We start from the raw sequence: 16,427 nt of genomic DNA, 5'->3' as shown, positions 1-16,427 counted from the left end.
AAGCCATTTTCAATCTTTATTTGCTTAATTTATAAACACATTTCCTTCCCTCCTAACTCAGTCTTCCCACAAGTCCACCCACAAACACTGAATTTCACAGCGAAACCATTTTTTTTGGGTCATTTGTTCTGTTTCTGACCCCCCCCCCCCCCTAAATACATACATAATAAACAAATTGACAGTCACTGACCACACAAGGCTCAAATGTGCATTTATGGTAAGGCTTCTTGTGTTAGACTGATGACGGCCCAATCCTCCATTTTGTAAATTGAAATTTAGGTATCAAGAAGCCCTCAACATCGCTCCCAAGGTGTTAGATGACCGTTACTCCAATCCCTGAATGGAAAGAGGCACCTGTTCAAGGGATGAGTAGGCTAGGAGACAGCTGTTGTGATGCCCTGACACACCATTGTGTGTGTATTTTACAGGCCTTGTGAGCTGCATGTTGTCAGAAAATAGCTTTCCCTTTTCAAGTAACAGCCTGATGTTTAACATCTCAGACTAACCCCTGTAAATGAGTGATGGGGAGCATGCGCATCTAGTAGTGTCTGGTGGCTAATGCTCAGCGAGATACGATACATTCAATCTGAATTCACGGCTGGATACAGGATAAACTGCAACTACTACAAAACAACCCCTTAAGCGTAATAAAATAAATATGATAAAATATCCTTTTTCAGTCACAAATTGCTCTTATACTGCCATAAATATCCCTTCTTTTCCACTGGGCAACGCCTAATCCCACAAGTTTAGATTAAAAATATTATTGCTATGATATTTCATACAGTTGTCTACTGCTATGGCACTGTGAAAGGGGGTTGGGAAGTGGAGGAAGAGGCCACATTAAACAATGAACAAGTGTGAAGCCAGACAGATGATCTGGATCCACAGCACACAGTGTAATGACAGATGTGATAAGTGAATGTGAGTTACTGCAAACATGAAATGTTATATACTAACAGCAGATCAGATGCACGCTCACACCTACGGATAGTTTTCTTTGGTCCGATGTTCATAATACCTTTGCCTCTAACAGGGTGCTGGTAACCAGCTGCACCTGTGAGGAATTACAGCTGTTCAGGGACCTCAGGGAGTCTGCTCCCAGGTAGGCCAGCAGCAGTTCAGAGCGCCGATGCAGCAGGTGGAGCATGTCCTCTGCCAGACTCTCCACCGAGGAATAACGCACTTTGTCCAGATCAAAAATGTCCTTTAGGAAGTGCAGCACCTGGTCCTGCAGAGTAGAGGAGATTTATGAGAATAGCCGTGGAAAGATTATTGCAGTTGGCACAAAGCTGATACACATCTTCAGCAACTTAGAAATATGTTACAAGACTAGATGAGATAATAACCAGCATCATGATACCACTTAACAGCTAAATCGTCGGGGTTGGTCAAGACATACACCCTGCCACTAACAGAAAACACAGATCACATGTCATCCGGAGGATGTTTCTGACCTTGAAGAAGCAGCAGAAGTCATGCAGGGAGCTCTTTGGCCCAAGGAAGCCCCAAGCCAGAACAGGGCTGATCTGTTCACACACGGCATAAAAGTGGGCGATGAAGCCATCAGACACCTAAACAAACAGCAGAGGCCTCAGTTGGGGGTTGGATTCCCTAACTGTTCTGCATAGCAAGTCACAAAGTGGTGAGCGTAGAGACAAGAAAGATCTAGATTAATTTGTCAAAAGAAATGCAGGCTGAATGGAAATCGATCGAGTTCGTTCATTAAAAATATTTTCAGTGTTTGAGACTTTTACCTTCATGTGTTGTCTCTTCTGCTTCAGTACAGACCAACAGCTTGACGCCACTGCCTGTGGTTTAGACACATTTAGGAATGCACAGTCAAAAAAAAACCACAGGTGTAAAAAAAACAAAAACTTGTTGCCTTTCAAATACGGAAAGTTAATCTGCCATTTTCACTTTGCAGTTTGACTCACTGTCTCCTTGAAGGAGCTGTTGAGCCAGCGGTTGTTGATCACGTTCTGGATGGAGATGGGAGGATTCTCCAGGTCCTCAAAGGAGTCCATCAGGACGAAGTCCAGAACAACATCATAGAAGTTTAAGTGTCTCACCTGGCCAGGATTAGTAGGACGTATTTAAAAAGATAAACAAATAAATAAAGTATTACTCATGCACCAACATCTTTCCACTCCTGTCAGATACAGATTTCACTTTGACTGGATCCAAGAGGTCTGCTGTTAGTAAGGGAGGCTGTAGCTTTGCTGTGATCCTTCTTGGCAACAAGTACTGCTGGATGATGTGACGGTTACAAGTTTAGATTCTTATGAAATTTACAATGATCTCTATAATAAACACGAGATAATTTCAGTCAATCCATTAGCAAACTCCAGTTCACAGTCTGGCAGTAAAGTTAAAGTGGAAAACCAGAAACAGAAGCAAGGAAGAGGAAAAACATAATAGTAAAAGAAACAAAAGTAAATAAATCTTAATGACCTGCCGCCATGTCATCAAATGTTGCATCATATGAACAAAATCCATCCCATGTGCTACAGCTGAGGATTTCTGCTCTGAATCTGCAGACAGCCATCTACAGCAGGGGTGCCCAAGTTCGGTCCGCTATATATATCATCTACCATCCTGCAACTTTTAGATGCATCCCTGCTCCAACACACCTGACTTAAATAGCAGAATTCCCTCTTCATCCAACTCAGGCCTGGTAACAAGACATTCATCTGATTCACGTGTGTTGAAGAAGGATTGCATCTAAAAGTTGCAGGATGGTAGATCTCAGGCCCCCCCCCCCGATTTACAGTCTCAGAGTGGCGAAGCCAGACAGCTGGTTATATGTAAAATAAAACAGAACAGCCTTTATTGTCACTGTACAAGACGATACAACGACATTGAGCAGCACTTCCTTTGTGCAAAACACTAGAGCGTTACACAAATAAATAGAATGAAAAACACAAGATAATATAGAAACACCATATATAATAAAGAATTTAACAGTGAGAAAGAGGTAGATGGGGGAAATAAATACTAAAAACACCAATTATTACACTAACCCCTCGTGTTGCCAGTTCCACCTCTGTGTCCTCCCAGTGCTCTGTTTGCTCCAGAAAGGAAATCATCTCTTCAAACACTTCCTCGAATCTCTTTGGGCTCTAAAAAAAACAACAAAAACAGCTTATGGAAGAACGATTTGAACAAAGACATACAGAGTTTTTTCTACAAGTGTCTTCATCCTTACTTTATGTGCTTTAACTATAATGGAAGACAGAATCTTCTTTCCTGTGTCGGCCAGAAACATCCTGGTGGCTCTGTCACACAAAATGAGCTGGAGACAAAATGGACATTTTGTCACAAAATCTGACCAAATAAACCAACAATTTTACAATTGTTTATTGTGCAGATACAAGCTTTTCCAGATAGGTTTGCATCCACACAATTCCAGAGAAAACATTGTTTTATCAGTTCCAGGCCTGCAACAGGTGCCGCATAAATACATAAAAACCCAAGAAGCCTACATGAAGCATGTGCAGATCCAAATAAATGATAATCATAGTCTTTACCTGACACGCCTGCCGCACACAGTGCAACTTAGCCAGGAAATCCAAGTCGCTAAAACACTCCAGTATCTCCGTTCTGAAAATTATAAGCAGAAAAAACAATCTCAGACTGCATTGGTAAAAAATTATCAACAGCCATCTTCTGTCACGGTAGGAGTATGTCTGTAAGAACACAGACTTCTCAAGCCAGAAAGAACTCCAGATCCTCCAATGCAGACAACCTTCTTAACTGGTGTGTTAATGAGTACACTCACCGCAGTACTCTGCATGATATCTTGCCCTCTTCCGCCATCTGAAGTGCCTCCTCGTAGAAAGGGTGATGGCCCAGAGCAAAAGCACTCCTCAGCTCTCTGTGCTCTGACAACTGAGGCTGAAACAAACAGAGGAGGCAGAAATAAATTAATTAAAGGTCATTTTCTTTACGGTCAGTCTGACAGAGGGCTTGAAGTGTTTATAACTCTCTAAACATGCGTAGTTTTCTTAGTTATTGGCACTTCAGAAGAAGAGCTGTAGAGACAGTAGAAAATGTTTTGGAGCAACACTTTCTCTTTATCATGCTGGTTAATAAACTTCTCACCCCCACCCTTCTGAGAAAAAAAAAAAAAGATTTGTAAACCTGGTGATCACTATTGGGGAAAAAATGTAAATTAAACCAATCATCAAATAGACAATATTAAATATAATAAAAAAAATCCTCTGCACTAAATGTGAACAGGAAAAGTCAAATCGCTACAGTTTCCACACGAATAAAAAATACTACCTAATACACTTTAATGTTACAGGTAGTGAAGTAGTGAAGACCTACTGACTGCAAGGCTTTATTTTCCTTTACTGTATATCAGATATTAAATTGCACCGAGCTGTTCAGTTCTGCATTGCTCCCCAAGTTGTGACCAAATGAGGAGTGTATAGTGAAACCAGCTGCAGAGTAACTCTTAGATGAGAGTTGTACCCTGCCGAAAGAACACTGAAGGTCTATTTTAAGTGACTCAATTTGTATGATGCCCTAGTTTTATTGCTAGGAGCACCAGTAGAAGCTAAATGAAGTGTGTAGTCTTTAGCATGGGCATTTTGGACAGCACTGACTAAAAACAAGAATAATATGCATGTAGCTGTGGATGTGTTGTTGCTCCCTTGTGTTTATATGTAGAAAGATTTAAATTAAATAATGTTTCCAAAACAATGTTGACAGATCCTCTTCAGATTAAGGCATGCTGAAAAGTTTGAGCTTTTGATCTGATCTTGTCGTTTCAGATCATTCAGCATGAAGCCTCACCAAATAAATAATTTAACAACCAGTTTATTTTTATACTTGGTAGGTCAAGTGTACTAGTGGCACCGGATACGCAGCTGAAGCCCCCACAGAGACTTAATGAGTAAAGGGGATAAACCAAGTCCTGGTAAACACCATGTGATGCATCTACAAGAAGATCAAAGCTATTTGAGTGAAACTCCTGCTGCGACCTAGACAACCTTGGTTCAGACAGTTAAGGAGTTTCACTGGGATTGTTGCTGCACTGAATCTGAACCTACTTTTATTTCCTTATTTGGATACTGCCAAAGAAAAACAGGACAGGATCTAATTCATAGTATAAAGTAAACCTTATGGCATCTGAAAAGCTACATTTACTGAATCAATACAGACTGTTAATGTAAAATTTAAGGTTACATAAAAATGGAAAGGTGGGAGAGCAAAACAAACCTGGTTTTCATACAACACAACTTTTGGGTAAAATACATTTTTTAATGTAGTTCACAGTTGCTTATGAGAGACACTTAAAGTAAATGAAAGAATGTTTTACTTATTAAGAGGTGATTTGTCTCCCTCACCTCAGCAGCAGACACAAAGGAGTCTGTGGAAGCGATGCTAATGCTGTCTCTGAGACAGGTGTCGTCCAGCTCCTCTCTGGCCAGAAGGTCTGCCATTTGATCTGGGAGGGAGCATGAGGATATTTTTACCCGTCTTTAGAGTTTTCATTTTTAATGAAACACATAAGAGTGCCATTCACAAAGTATGCATAAACATTTTAATACCTTTATTTGAAATTGAGAATTTAACTCTTTGTAAAAAAGTGAGAATAATAGTAATTGTGAAACTGCATCAGGTTTCAGAAATTTTTTTACACATCAATTAAAACAGATCTAATGTTCATACTCCAGCCTACTAGACTGCCAGAACAGCGGGAAATTATTGATATTTTCTCCATTTAACATGAAAAACAACAGATATTGTTGGTGTACTATGATCACTCCTGGCTGCATTGGAAACCACTTACTGATGCAGCACTCAGGACATTAAAAAATAATTTGCCGCTCGTTTTCTTTCTTTCTGAACTTGCCAAGAGGACTTGTTAAAAGCTGGAATCTGTGAAGCAGCTGCGTGATGCTTTACTGCTGTGCTTGCTCTTTTAGTATTCTTACATCATGCACAATTGATTTAGCCTGGATTCATTTATACAAGATAAACCATTGTGCAGCTTGTGTGCTCAAATTTAACCATGTCAACATTTGATACATATGAGAGCAATCAGTTGGTCACAGAATCATTTATGTATTAATCTCTACTTATAAAGCCAAAAAAACCCAACAGCTTTAAATCACAAAGACATTTAAACTATGGTTTCACATAGATGTGCAACTACTCAGAAAGCCTACAATGCATTGAAATACATGTCCCGGTGTAGTTTTCTCTACTGTTAATCCAGAATTTTATAATACTGTAAGAGGGTGACTCACCCAAGCTGTTGCTGTGTGATGAGGGCTCTGACATGCCCAAGACTCCCTCAAACTCCTCCTGGAGGCGGTAAGCCCGCTGAAGCAGAGACTTCAGCCTGTGGATGAACTCTGCACTTATGGCATCCTAAAGAGAAAAATAGTGAACTAAACTGTGAAAAATAATGCTCCTAATGGTAAAAAGCTAACTTCTGAGTACCTCATGACCTAATCCTCAACATCCTTTTGTAAATAGTGTAATTGGTTTCCTTGAAAGGAGACTAAACAGTAGCCTGATTATCTCTTTGTGGATTTGCACACTTAAAACTATTGGATCTGCAATAATTTTATAAAAAACAACAAACTTTAAATGAGGTGAACGAGAAAATAACAGCCATCAGTCAATCTGAACTCTGTGTAAACAACAGGTTGTAGGAGTGCAATCCTTCTGCTGAGACGTGCATTATTCGTTTGTAGAGTAACTGTCACTGAAAATATTAGCAGTGGTTTAATCAGCACCTTTCTGAAAAAGTTTTGAGTTTTTAAACTAAAGATGGATGAAAATGTGGAGCTATCTGACTAAAAGATGCTGCTTTCAGTCAGTATTATCTTCTCACTGGGAACCTTGCTCAGGAATTTTGTATTTTTTGCTCCTAATGAAAAGGAATATGTCTCCTACCTCCATGGCCTGCTCAGCGACGGCGTCTCCAGCTCCTGTTTTGACAGATGCACAGCTCTCATCGTCCTCTGCCTGTCTGCTCCTGAATGTCAGCGCCTCCTCCCACCGCCGCAGAGCTTCCTCAAATAAATCCATACCTGAAAGGACACAAAAAAAAGAGAGAAAAACTCAGGCATAATGATGATGCAACACCCAAGACAACCTAAACAGCATTACACACTTCATACTTCTATCGTTATAAAGTTTATGACAGTCCTTTCTACCCATGAAAAATTCAGTGCTGTATCTGATGAGATACATAAATATAGAAATAGAAAGATAGAAAAGTTATTTTACCCATTAGGTACAGGTTTTCAGGTGTGGTGACGGATAGGTTAACCACACTGCAGATATCAGCATCCCCCACTCCATCCCAACATGTGGATTCATTCGCACAGGTACTGCTGCTGGATGAATTTACACTTTTTACCTGCAGAAACAAAGCAGATCACAGTAAACCTTCCCAACAGTAGAAGGTGCATACAGAAATTAACACATTGTGGGTCAACTCTGTTAAAAACAGATCATCAACTCAAAATTATATAAATATCTTATTTATGTCATATAACTCAATCATCTTACACATCAACCCCACCTTAGGTTCATGTACTGTACATTATTAGTGCATTCACATGCTGCATGTTTTTTTTCTTTTTTTTCCCCTTCAAAATGAGAATGGCTACTCTGCTGAACTTTACAGAATATTTCTGGGCTACATCAGTTCACAAAAAAATCATTTTTAAAAAGGTACAATGTGTGTAACTAGTATAGCTTTCATAAGTATGTATTTTACCAAAGTTGAATCACAATTGCATCTAAATAAAAATATGCTCATAGCTTAGAATGAATTATTTATAAATACATAGGTGGCGCCGTACCAAACAGAAGCTTGCCATGTTGCACCGCTACCTTAGAATAGTGTAGCTGAAAGGGGACAAACTTGTTAGCCTTACGCGTTTTAGCTGTGAATCACGAATGTTTGAGGGGATTCACAGCAACTTATTTATTCTCCCGTTTGAGTTGGATAATTTACTGTTATTTGCTTTAGAAAATGGCAGATGCTAATTTGTTAGTTAGCCTAAAGTGGAAAAGCTCTGTTTTCAGTTGCTGTTAGGCGATGTGCACTTCTTTCACCAAATTTCTGAGAGTTTTTCTTGATGTTTCATAATATCTATCAGCTGATTTGTCAAGGGAAGTAGGGGTTGATGTTCTCCCTCATGGAGGACATGCTTTACTTATTGGCATTAACAACTAAACAGAATTATGTATTGTTCTGTACCTCATTACCTGATGGGACACTCCAACTTTTGTAGACATTTGTGGCTTCGGTAGTGGTAATAACCTGCTTAAGCAGTGACGTGCCAAAGAAAACGACTCGACTGTTTGCATTCAATTAGTGCAAATCTAGATGGGAGTATTTCTCACAGACAATGGTACCTTAAAATGAGCTTATCAATGGTTCAAACACACTTGTCACAGTGCAGTGTTTTACAGGACAACACGTGTTTGCTGTTCCTCCACAGTGTGAAGTCATTGACCAAAAGATAGGAACGATCTTTAAAGAATTTAGATGTTTTTAATTATGGCTAAATCAGACTAAAAGAGAAGTTATGTGTTTACCACACATAAATGAGTAAATAAAAAAAAAAAAAAGCATGTATGCTTCTGAAAAGAAGAACGCTGTCAGACACAAAAGATATGTCAGCTCTACCTCGATTCTTATTTCCATTTATTCCTCCTACTCATCTTGTGTTTTGTGTGTCTGCAGACTTGCACAGACTTAAACAACTTACAAGTTTGTCTGTGCAGATGCCACCTGCAGCTTGTTTCAGTGTCAAGACACGATGATTTGAACTTTTACACACAGTGCACAAAAAATCTTTGGGGCAAACTCAACAATGTTGTTATACAGGAAAGCAAATCTTACACCTGACATCTATCATCAGTTTTTCTTTGTTAGACATGTCAAGTCCCTTATTTTGGCTCCAGGCAGAGAAACTACAAAAACAGCAGGACCTGACAAATATCAACAAAACACGCAAACTGAACAAAACATGCATCTTTATCACCCCTAAAAACATTTGATTAAATTTACTGTAAATTGGGAACAACTCCCAAATAGGATGAGTGTGTACAGACATCAATAGCAATGATGATAAGCATACTGGGGCAGCTTGTGGCCTTCAGCCACTACGAACTCCACTGTGCCTGTAGGGTGACGTCAAACTACCCATTCTATTAAAACTGTAACTCTGTCTTACCGAGACCAGGCTCAGCAGAGACCCAGACAGTTTTCTGTAATCCCTTGTTGTGAGAACTAGACCAGAACCAGTGGAGCAGCCATTCTTTGAGTTGAGGGAAAGAGTGATGTTTTGGCTGGTGTTATCTGGGAAGAGAGGGATAAAGACTTAAAGAGATAAAGCATAAGAGGAACATCAGAACAAAGCAGGATCTGGAATCAGTAAGCAACAGAATGACATAATAGATGAGGTAGGCTTGCAATTTTGGTGACAATGTCTTCACTATGTAACGAACTTTATATGGTAATATTAGTGTAGTTGTCTAATAACTTACATTCTGGTAAATTATTTACCAGAGGCTATACATTGTTTGACTTGCGTGTAGTTACAGTGAGACAAAATATAAAGGAACTACTTAACACATTTAAGAGCACAATTAAAGTATTGTTAACAAATTCTAAATATCTATAAAATGCCCAAGCATCTATCTGTAATGACATCACTAAACATGTAGATGAAGGGCAACAGTAAAGTCTAGACATGGCACGTTACAATGCAGCATCTGTTTGTGCAATGCTATAACAACTGGGGTCAGCTAAACACACAATTCATAACAAAACTGTACCAACAAGAGGAATCAATTACAAATTTCTGATGTTCAAGTTTTAGGATTTAAGAAAAAAATTTCCAGACGAGTATTTTGCCATTAGTTGTGTGTGTAGTAGCCTGAGCCCAGTTTGTGTGAGCTAGTGTGATCCCACATGCTAGGCAGTGTGTGCTCATTCATAAGGTACAACATGCCTCAATGATTAAGTGTACTGCAAATGTCCTTAAAGTTACATTACAAGCTGTACAACATATCTGAAGAGACATAACCAGAATACCCAGAATCCAGTAAGAAAAATCACTTATAAGCCAACTCTGGAGGGAAAAGGCCCTTTGTCTTGAATTACTGCTTTGTGGAATAAATGCTTTACAACTCTGTGTCTGACTCAGCTACCTCTGACTTGGAAACTGTTGAGTCACATTTACATACACAACTAATTTTAGACAGTTTTGCTGCATTATAAACTCAATTTCAGATACAAAAGTCTGCTTTTCTATATATTAATGCACATTAAAAGAAAAATGACAATCAAATTAGTAAAATACTCTTTTGACTTCCTTTAATTTGACCCTTTCTGTTCATTTCTATGTGGAACCTTAATCAGAGACTAGAGCAGTGGTGTCCAAGCTTTTTCGCCAGGGCCCCCCTTTCATCAATGACAAAATGTCAGAGTATGTATTTTGAGTTAGGGCTGGGGGATATGACCTTTTAGTAATATCCCGATATTTTTATGGCCTGTCACAATATACAATATATATCTCGATATTTACCTCAGCCTTGAATGAATGCTTTGGTGCATACAATCACATCAGTAAGATGATTTTGTGTCTCCATTGAAACATAATTGTTCATACTGCATTAAGATATGCTGATTTTAAACATTCATGCCAAAAGGATGAAATTGTCACGAAGCAAACTGATCAAAACCGTATTTATTGAAAACTTAAAGCAGTGGCAGAAACATGTCATTTTAAAACAAAATAAAGTGACTTTGCATGATGTAATAAATGCAACGTATGAAAATAGGTGCTCTAGGGAGTGACTTTTCAAATGATGAACTATTATAAGGCTTTGCTTTATGGATACGTTTTTGAGTTGTCGTGTATTTTTTTAATCGCAGAGTTTAGCATAGAAATCAGTCTTATAATACAGGCAGAACGTCCTCGTATCGTCTCCAATAAACGGCTTCAGTCAGCTGTTAATTCAGGATTTGATTCCCACACCTTTCTGTACTTTCTAGAGACATGACAAGCTAGATAAATATGCTTGTGTCACACACAGTGGATGAGGTGAGTAAGTGACAGAGGTTGTAAATGTAATCAAATAGAATTAATTATTTTTGCGTGACGTGAAAAACTTTGTAATTTACGTCCCACTCTGTAATCCAGAGCGGGATCAGTGGCGGATTTGGCTGTTCATTGTGACTGTAGGTGGAGTTGTGCAGGTGTCCCCTCTGCTCCTCTGACTGGCAACTGAGTGCTTTAGGACGGGGAGAGACTCTCGTTCTGACAATAACTTTACAATATGCACTTTAAAGTCAGTCGCCAAAACACCAGGAAAGTTTCTAATAACTCCAGTAAAAGTCGCTAGATTTGTCGCTTTTCACAAAAAAAGTCGCCAGATTTAGCGAGTAAGTCACCAAGTTGGCAACAGCGGCTACACGCTGCCTCTCATGACGTAGCACGTAGCTCACGTTATGTACGTAACGAGGTGCGCTTGCTTTAACTCTCTGTGCAAAGCGGTGGAGAGTCGAGGAGGAGGGAGGAAACCCCGCCCACAGCTAAAAACAACTGCGTGACAACAGGATACTCGAATATGACAAATATAGGCATTTTCTATATCGCACAGAGGACTAGCCACGATATCTCGAGTATACTCGATATATCGCCCAGCCCTATTTTGAGTCTGCTTTTCATAGTTTACAGTAACACAGAAGTTGCCTCACACCAGACTTGTTAACCAAGAAACACATCTATTTACAAAAAAATACATCACAGACCAGGAGCTGCTGGTGAAAATAAGAATATATGTCAACATGGACATGAGGTGATTTGTGGGCATTTCCTTGTTTACGGCTTTCGGGAGATAAAGCCAAAAGTCTGACGCTATCAAAAAGAAAATATTCAGCTGTGATTGTGTAAACTGCCTCAGCTATCAGAGTCATTTTAAACACTGAAAATCACCCACACATCCGACATTCCTAGCATGAAAAATCCTCAGCAAGCCCACATCATTTGATGTTTTGCTGGCTAGAATAAGGGTGGAAGTGGGAATCTAGGAGCAGTTCATAGTTAATCTGACCTCTTACTAATATCAGGACCGTGGGACTACAGCCAGATCATGATGTTGATGCATCTCATTATTTTGTCATTCTTTTCTATTTTGCTGTTACCTCAGTGTGTCCATATATGTCCCTTATTTTTTCCCATTCCAGCCCTTCTTTGAGCACGACTACTTACACCTTTCATGTTATATCCTCTGGATGTCTGACTTTCCCTTTTATGTTTCTAGTATGCTGTACATTAACACCTCTTACCATTTTCTGCAGAGGCTGGTGTGAAAAACTCAAAACCAGCCTGCTCCCACTGTGGAGAAAGTGCCTTCTTTCTGCCCTTCCTCCTCTGGAAGCGGCGAGCGAGGAAGAGGAGTGAGATGGTACCAAAGGCAGTGGCAGCCACCAGTTTCTTGGTGCCTGTACTGACACTCACCTTGAAGAGATAGACACATAAAGAAAAAAATATATACTTAACATTTTCATGTCTTCTGTGAAGGAAAAAAAAGTAGAAGCTCACAACTGTCCCCTTAAAAAGATCTTTTTCTTCAGCATTTAGATTTGACAGTCCCAAACTTATTACAAAAAATTTTCATGTTTCTGCTCTGTTACGTTACCACTTACTTTTACAACACACAGCTTTTCAACTGATAAAGACTCGGGATAAAATCTTAGTAGACATCCACACCTACTGATCAGTGTATAAATAAAGAAAACTAAAGAAGATGTGGGAACTTCTCCCACAGACATATAAAATGATGATCAAACTTGTTTATGAAGCACTAAATGTATACACAAAATCAACATTCTTATAAAATAAAAATTCTAAGCAGGGGGTAAATACTTACATGGACACTGATACCAGTACTATTTCGTGCCCACATCAACTCATAATGATGCACATCACCACTGCTTCTCCCTTTAATCTCCTACTCCAAACCAGAACCAAGACCTGTGCTCCCATTAGCTTGTTCAGCTGAGCATAAATAATCATATTCATATGACCATACAATACTAATGCTGGAAAGAATTGAGGTTATTACAACATGCACAACATCTATCTGCCTGACAGAAATTCAACTATGGATATATAAATCAAACTACAGTGGACAGCAATGTTGTAAGCGGCAGGATCTGCTCTTTGCTGTCATATAGATTCATAAGAAACAATTTCAGACTGTGTGCAAAGCCCCCTCAGTCTATAGTTAGAATCGTTGAATGAGACGATTATCCACGCATCCCCACTTCTGCACATTTCAACAGTTTAAGTCAACAGAAAACTTCACTAACCAAGTAGATGATATGAAAAGCCAAAACTGACAGCCTGAAAAGGGCAGTGAATAATCTAAGATGGAGCTGCAGCCATAAAATCTGTATTCAAAGCTGCTACTGTTACACATCAGGTATTTTCCTGCCAGAGCACCCTAAACATACCAGATCCAGATCTGCTACGTGACTCCTGTCCAGCAGTCAAACATGCCGTTCACATAAACACAGCGCCATGTGGGTATCAAATGAAAAATACCAAACATATTAGAAGTGAGCTTCTTTAGATCAATCACAATTGAAATGGCATAGTTTCCATGAACCTCTTCTTATGTTTGAAAAACAAATAAACGCGTTTTTAAGAAAAACCTATGAATGGATCGGTGCCTAATACAGACAGATTTGAGAATCTTTTTATTAATTCACAATAAAAAATTTCAGATAAAGCTAACTTCAATAGAAAAATGGATAAAAAGAATTATTCTGTGAGTCCAATCAGTTCAAAAGAAAGCCACTGGCTGGACATAGCACAAGTCAAAGTTTCCATGTTTCTGTACTTTGTGTACTGAGCGTATGCACACAAGCCTACTAAAGTACAAAATAAGCACAAGCCTGATAATTGTTCCAAACAGGCAATTATTCAGTGTCATTAATACGAACAGATGAGATGAGCTTGACCTGATCATTTATCTGAACCACAATCTTTGTCCCTGCATATATGTATGGTTTAGCTACAATGCTGCGGAAAACAAGTTCAAGACACTAAGCAGCTGCCAACTTGGGGGGGGGGGATTACATATAAATTATACATCCAGGAACTGTATTAAACACAACATGTAATGTTGCATATAAATATACAAAGATTTGATTTAATTCTTGGTATGCATAACTTTAAACAGACTATTTTGACATATAACCCAAAAACAGAATGTACAGAAAAGCAGAAACCACAAAGAATTCCCAACAGCAGTATTGTGCATAGCTGTGCTAACCTGTGTCAGAGAGCTGTAGACGGACAACGGTAGGTCAACCATTCGCAGGGCAGCAGTCTTAACAGACAGCTGGGAATTTGTGAGGGTCTCATGTGTCATTGTGGGACTCTATCCATGACTTGGTATCTCTGTTGTCCTCACCACCATGACACTGGAGCTGAACAGAGTGACAATAGTGAGTAACATGCAAGGATTTAACCTTGGTGGCTCAGTAAGAGATATAATGACGCTATTACATAAAACCTTGGATGTACACTATGTGCAAGTAGAAGCCGGTCTAACCATGTTTATATTATAAAATGCATTAGAGAGTAAATGAACATATCTTGATGCTTTTGTGACCTGCAGGAAAGCCATTAAAGGACTGACAATTGCCTCAAGTGCTTGGTCATTTATGAAATTACAGCATTAACTGATAACTGCGAACAGACACAAAAAAATATAAGTGCCAACAAAACAAATGCTTCACCAACATTACACATGAACAAAACAACTGTCTGAGTAGAAAGATTAGTTTGAATCCTTTTAAAACATTCCTGGATCCAAACGGTGATCCTGATCACCACCAGAATTTAATCAGTTCTTCATTTTTACATTTGCAACAACTCTTGAAATATTTATAAAATCCCTCCGTAACCTTTTAAGTTATCTTAAGCAAAAAGACGCCGGGGAAAACAACCTCCTCGGCGGAGGTAACACCGGGTTCATTGCACATAAAGCAGACATTGCCCCCAGCAGTGATCCCTCCCCGCTGCAGACGTGCTTCTCGTGTAGTATATATGGACTGCCGAACAAGACGTTTTTTCTTGTTCTTGCAGCCTCGAGAACAAGAACTCAGTTCTTGCTTCTCGTGGAGTATGTAACAGGCTTTAATGTCCCAGTTAACACAGTAAACCTACTCACTGTGGGGCCGCATATTCTAAGCTGACATATATCCACCTGGTATGACAGCATGCAATATCCAATTAAGTTTGCCCAAAAGGCTTCTGGCTGGTCCCCATGGATAAAGGAACAGCTTTGAAGCAAAGTAAAATCTTCCCAAAAGCTTATTGTTTGTCTTCATTGTTTTAACAAACAACAACAACAACAAAAAACAACTAACTTACAGTTAATGTCAACATTTATTTCAGCTGACAGGAAGATGAAGAATAATATGAACAGCATACTAAATCTCAAAATAAAAGTTTTTTGTTTTTTTTTTACTTTACAGTGATATAGTAAATAAAAAAGGATAAACTGTAGATAAAGAAATAAAAAAAAAAACCAAAATTAAAGATAGGAATAGAACTATTACATTTGAGCTTTTCTTAAATACATGACTTAAACGATAATAAAAATAAAACAATCATAATGCAAGCAAGTTAAGGAAGACAAATACATTAAACTTAATAAAAACATTTTGCAGACTTTATCTTAAATTAAGGTGTTTTAAACAAGCATACTGACAGAATTATTGTTATATCCTAATTTTATCTATGTGTACGATATTACAATGCATCTTTACATAGATTATTTCTCTCTCCATAACGTTTTATATTTTTCTGCAGCACTCGTTTTTGAAAAAAAAGTCAATTATTTTGTTAAATATCTTTTTTTTAAAAACCAAAACAAAACCTGTCCTTTCCTGTAACTCATTAATAGCAATAACTGAAATATTCAAAGTAATAATATTAGCTTTCAAAAACATCTAATCGACAGTAAATCTAATAAACAGCAGCAGTGCCAGTATAATCATCACATTAGCACATGGTTGTGATGTGATGAATACTTGTCGGCCTGTCTGAGCAGCTAAAGGCTAACTTAGATAACAAGGCTAATAACGGCTAACCGCCTAGCTGCATTAGTTTAATTAGCTCAAACTAAACAGCCTGACAGGTTCATTCTCGTCTATCACCTCACTGAATGTGACACACTCAAAGCATTAGACATATCACCCGTACATTTTGAGGTTTACCCAACAGACTACTCTCGAGTTCCCGGTGCTTCAGCCGGTCCCGGTCTGACCTCAGTCTCTGTCGGTTGAAGGACTCGCTCGTGCAGCAACACGCGTCCATCCAGCGTGGCTTTCAAAATAAAGGCATTGCCTCTTTAGG

The 16,427-nt window shown here is 38.8% G+C and overlaps 1 protein-coding gene across 1 annotated transcript; it reads right to left on the bottom strand.

Moving 5' to 3' along the window:
- Nucleotides 1-8: 8 nt before the first annotated feature.
- On the bottom strand, nt 9-16,383 carry miga1 (mitoguardin 1). The gene is made up of 16 exons (XM_079243349.1): nt 16,275-16,383; nt 14,335-14,491; nt 12,341-12,512; nt 9,219-9,343; nt 7,255-7,387; nt 6,919-7,055; nt 6,264-6,387; nt 5,358-5,458; nt 3,782-3,897; nt 3,531-3,603; nt 3,209-3,295; nt 3,024-3,122; nt 1,938-2,072; nt 1,758-1,811; nt 1,458-1,574; nt 9-1,231 (listed from the first exon to the last, which is right to left on the bottom strand). Exons 2-16 carry the CDS (start codon nt 14,431-14,433, stop codon nt 1,013-1,015), a joined length of 1,791 nt encoding a protein of 596 aa, XP_079099475.1. The 5' UTR covers nt 14,434-14,491; nt 16,275-16,383; the 3' UTR covers nt 9-1,012.
- Nucleotides 16,384-16,427: the final 44 nt, after the last annotated feature.

The sequence above is a fragment of the Telmatherina bonti genome, assembly GCF_933228915.1.
Source record: "Telmatherina bonti genome assembly, chromosome: 7".
In the NCBI taxonomy this organism is placed as follows: domain Eukaryota; kingdom Metazoa; phylum Chordata; class Actinopteri; order Atheriniformes; family Telmatherinidae; genus Telmatherina; species Telmatherina bonti.
The sequence above is the reverse complement of the archived record's forward strand: the minus strand, read 5'-3'. Positions and strand labels throughout refer to the sequence as shown.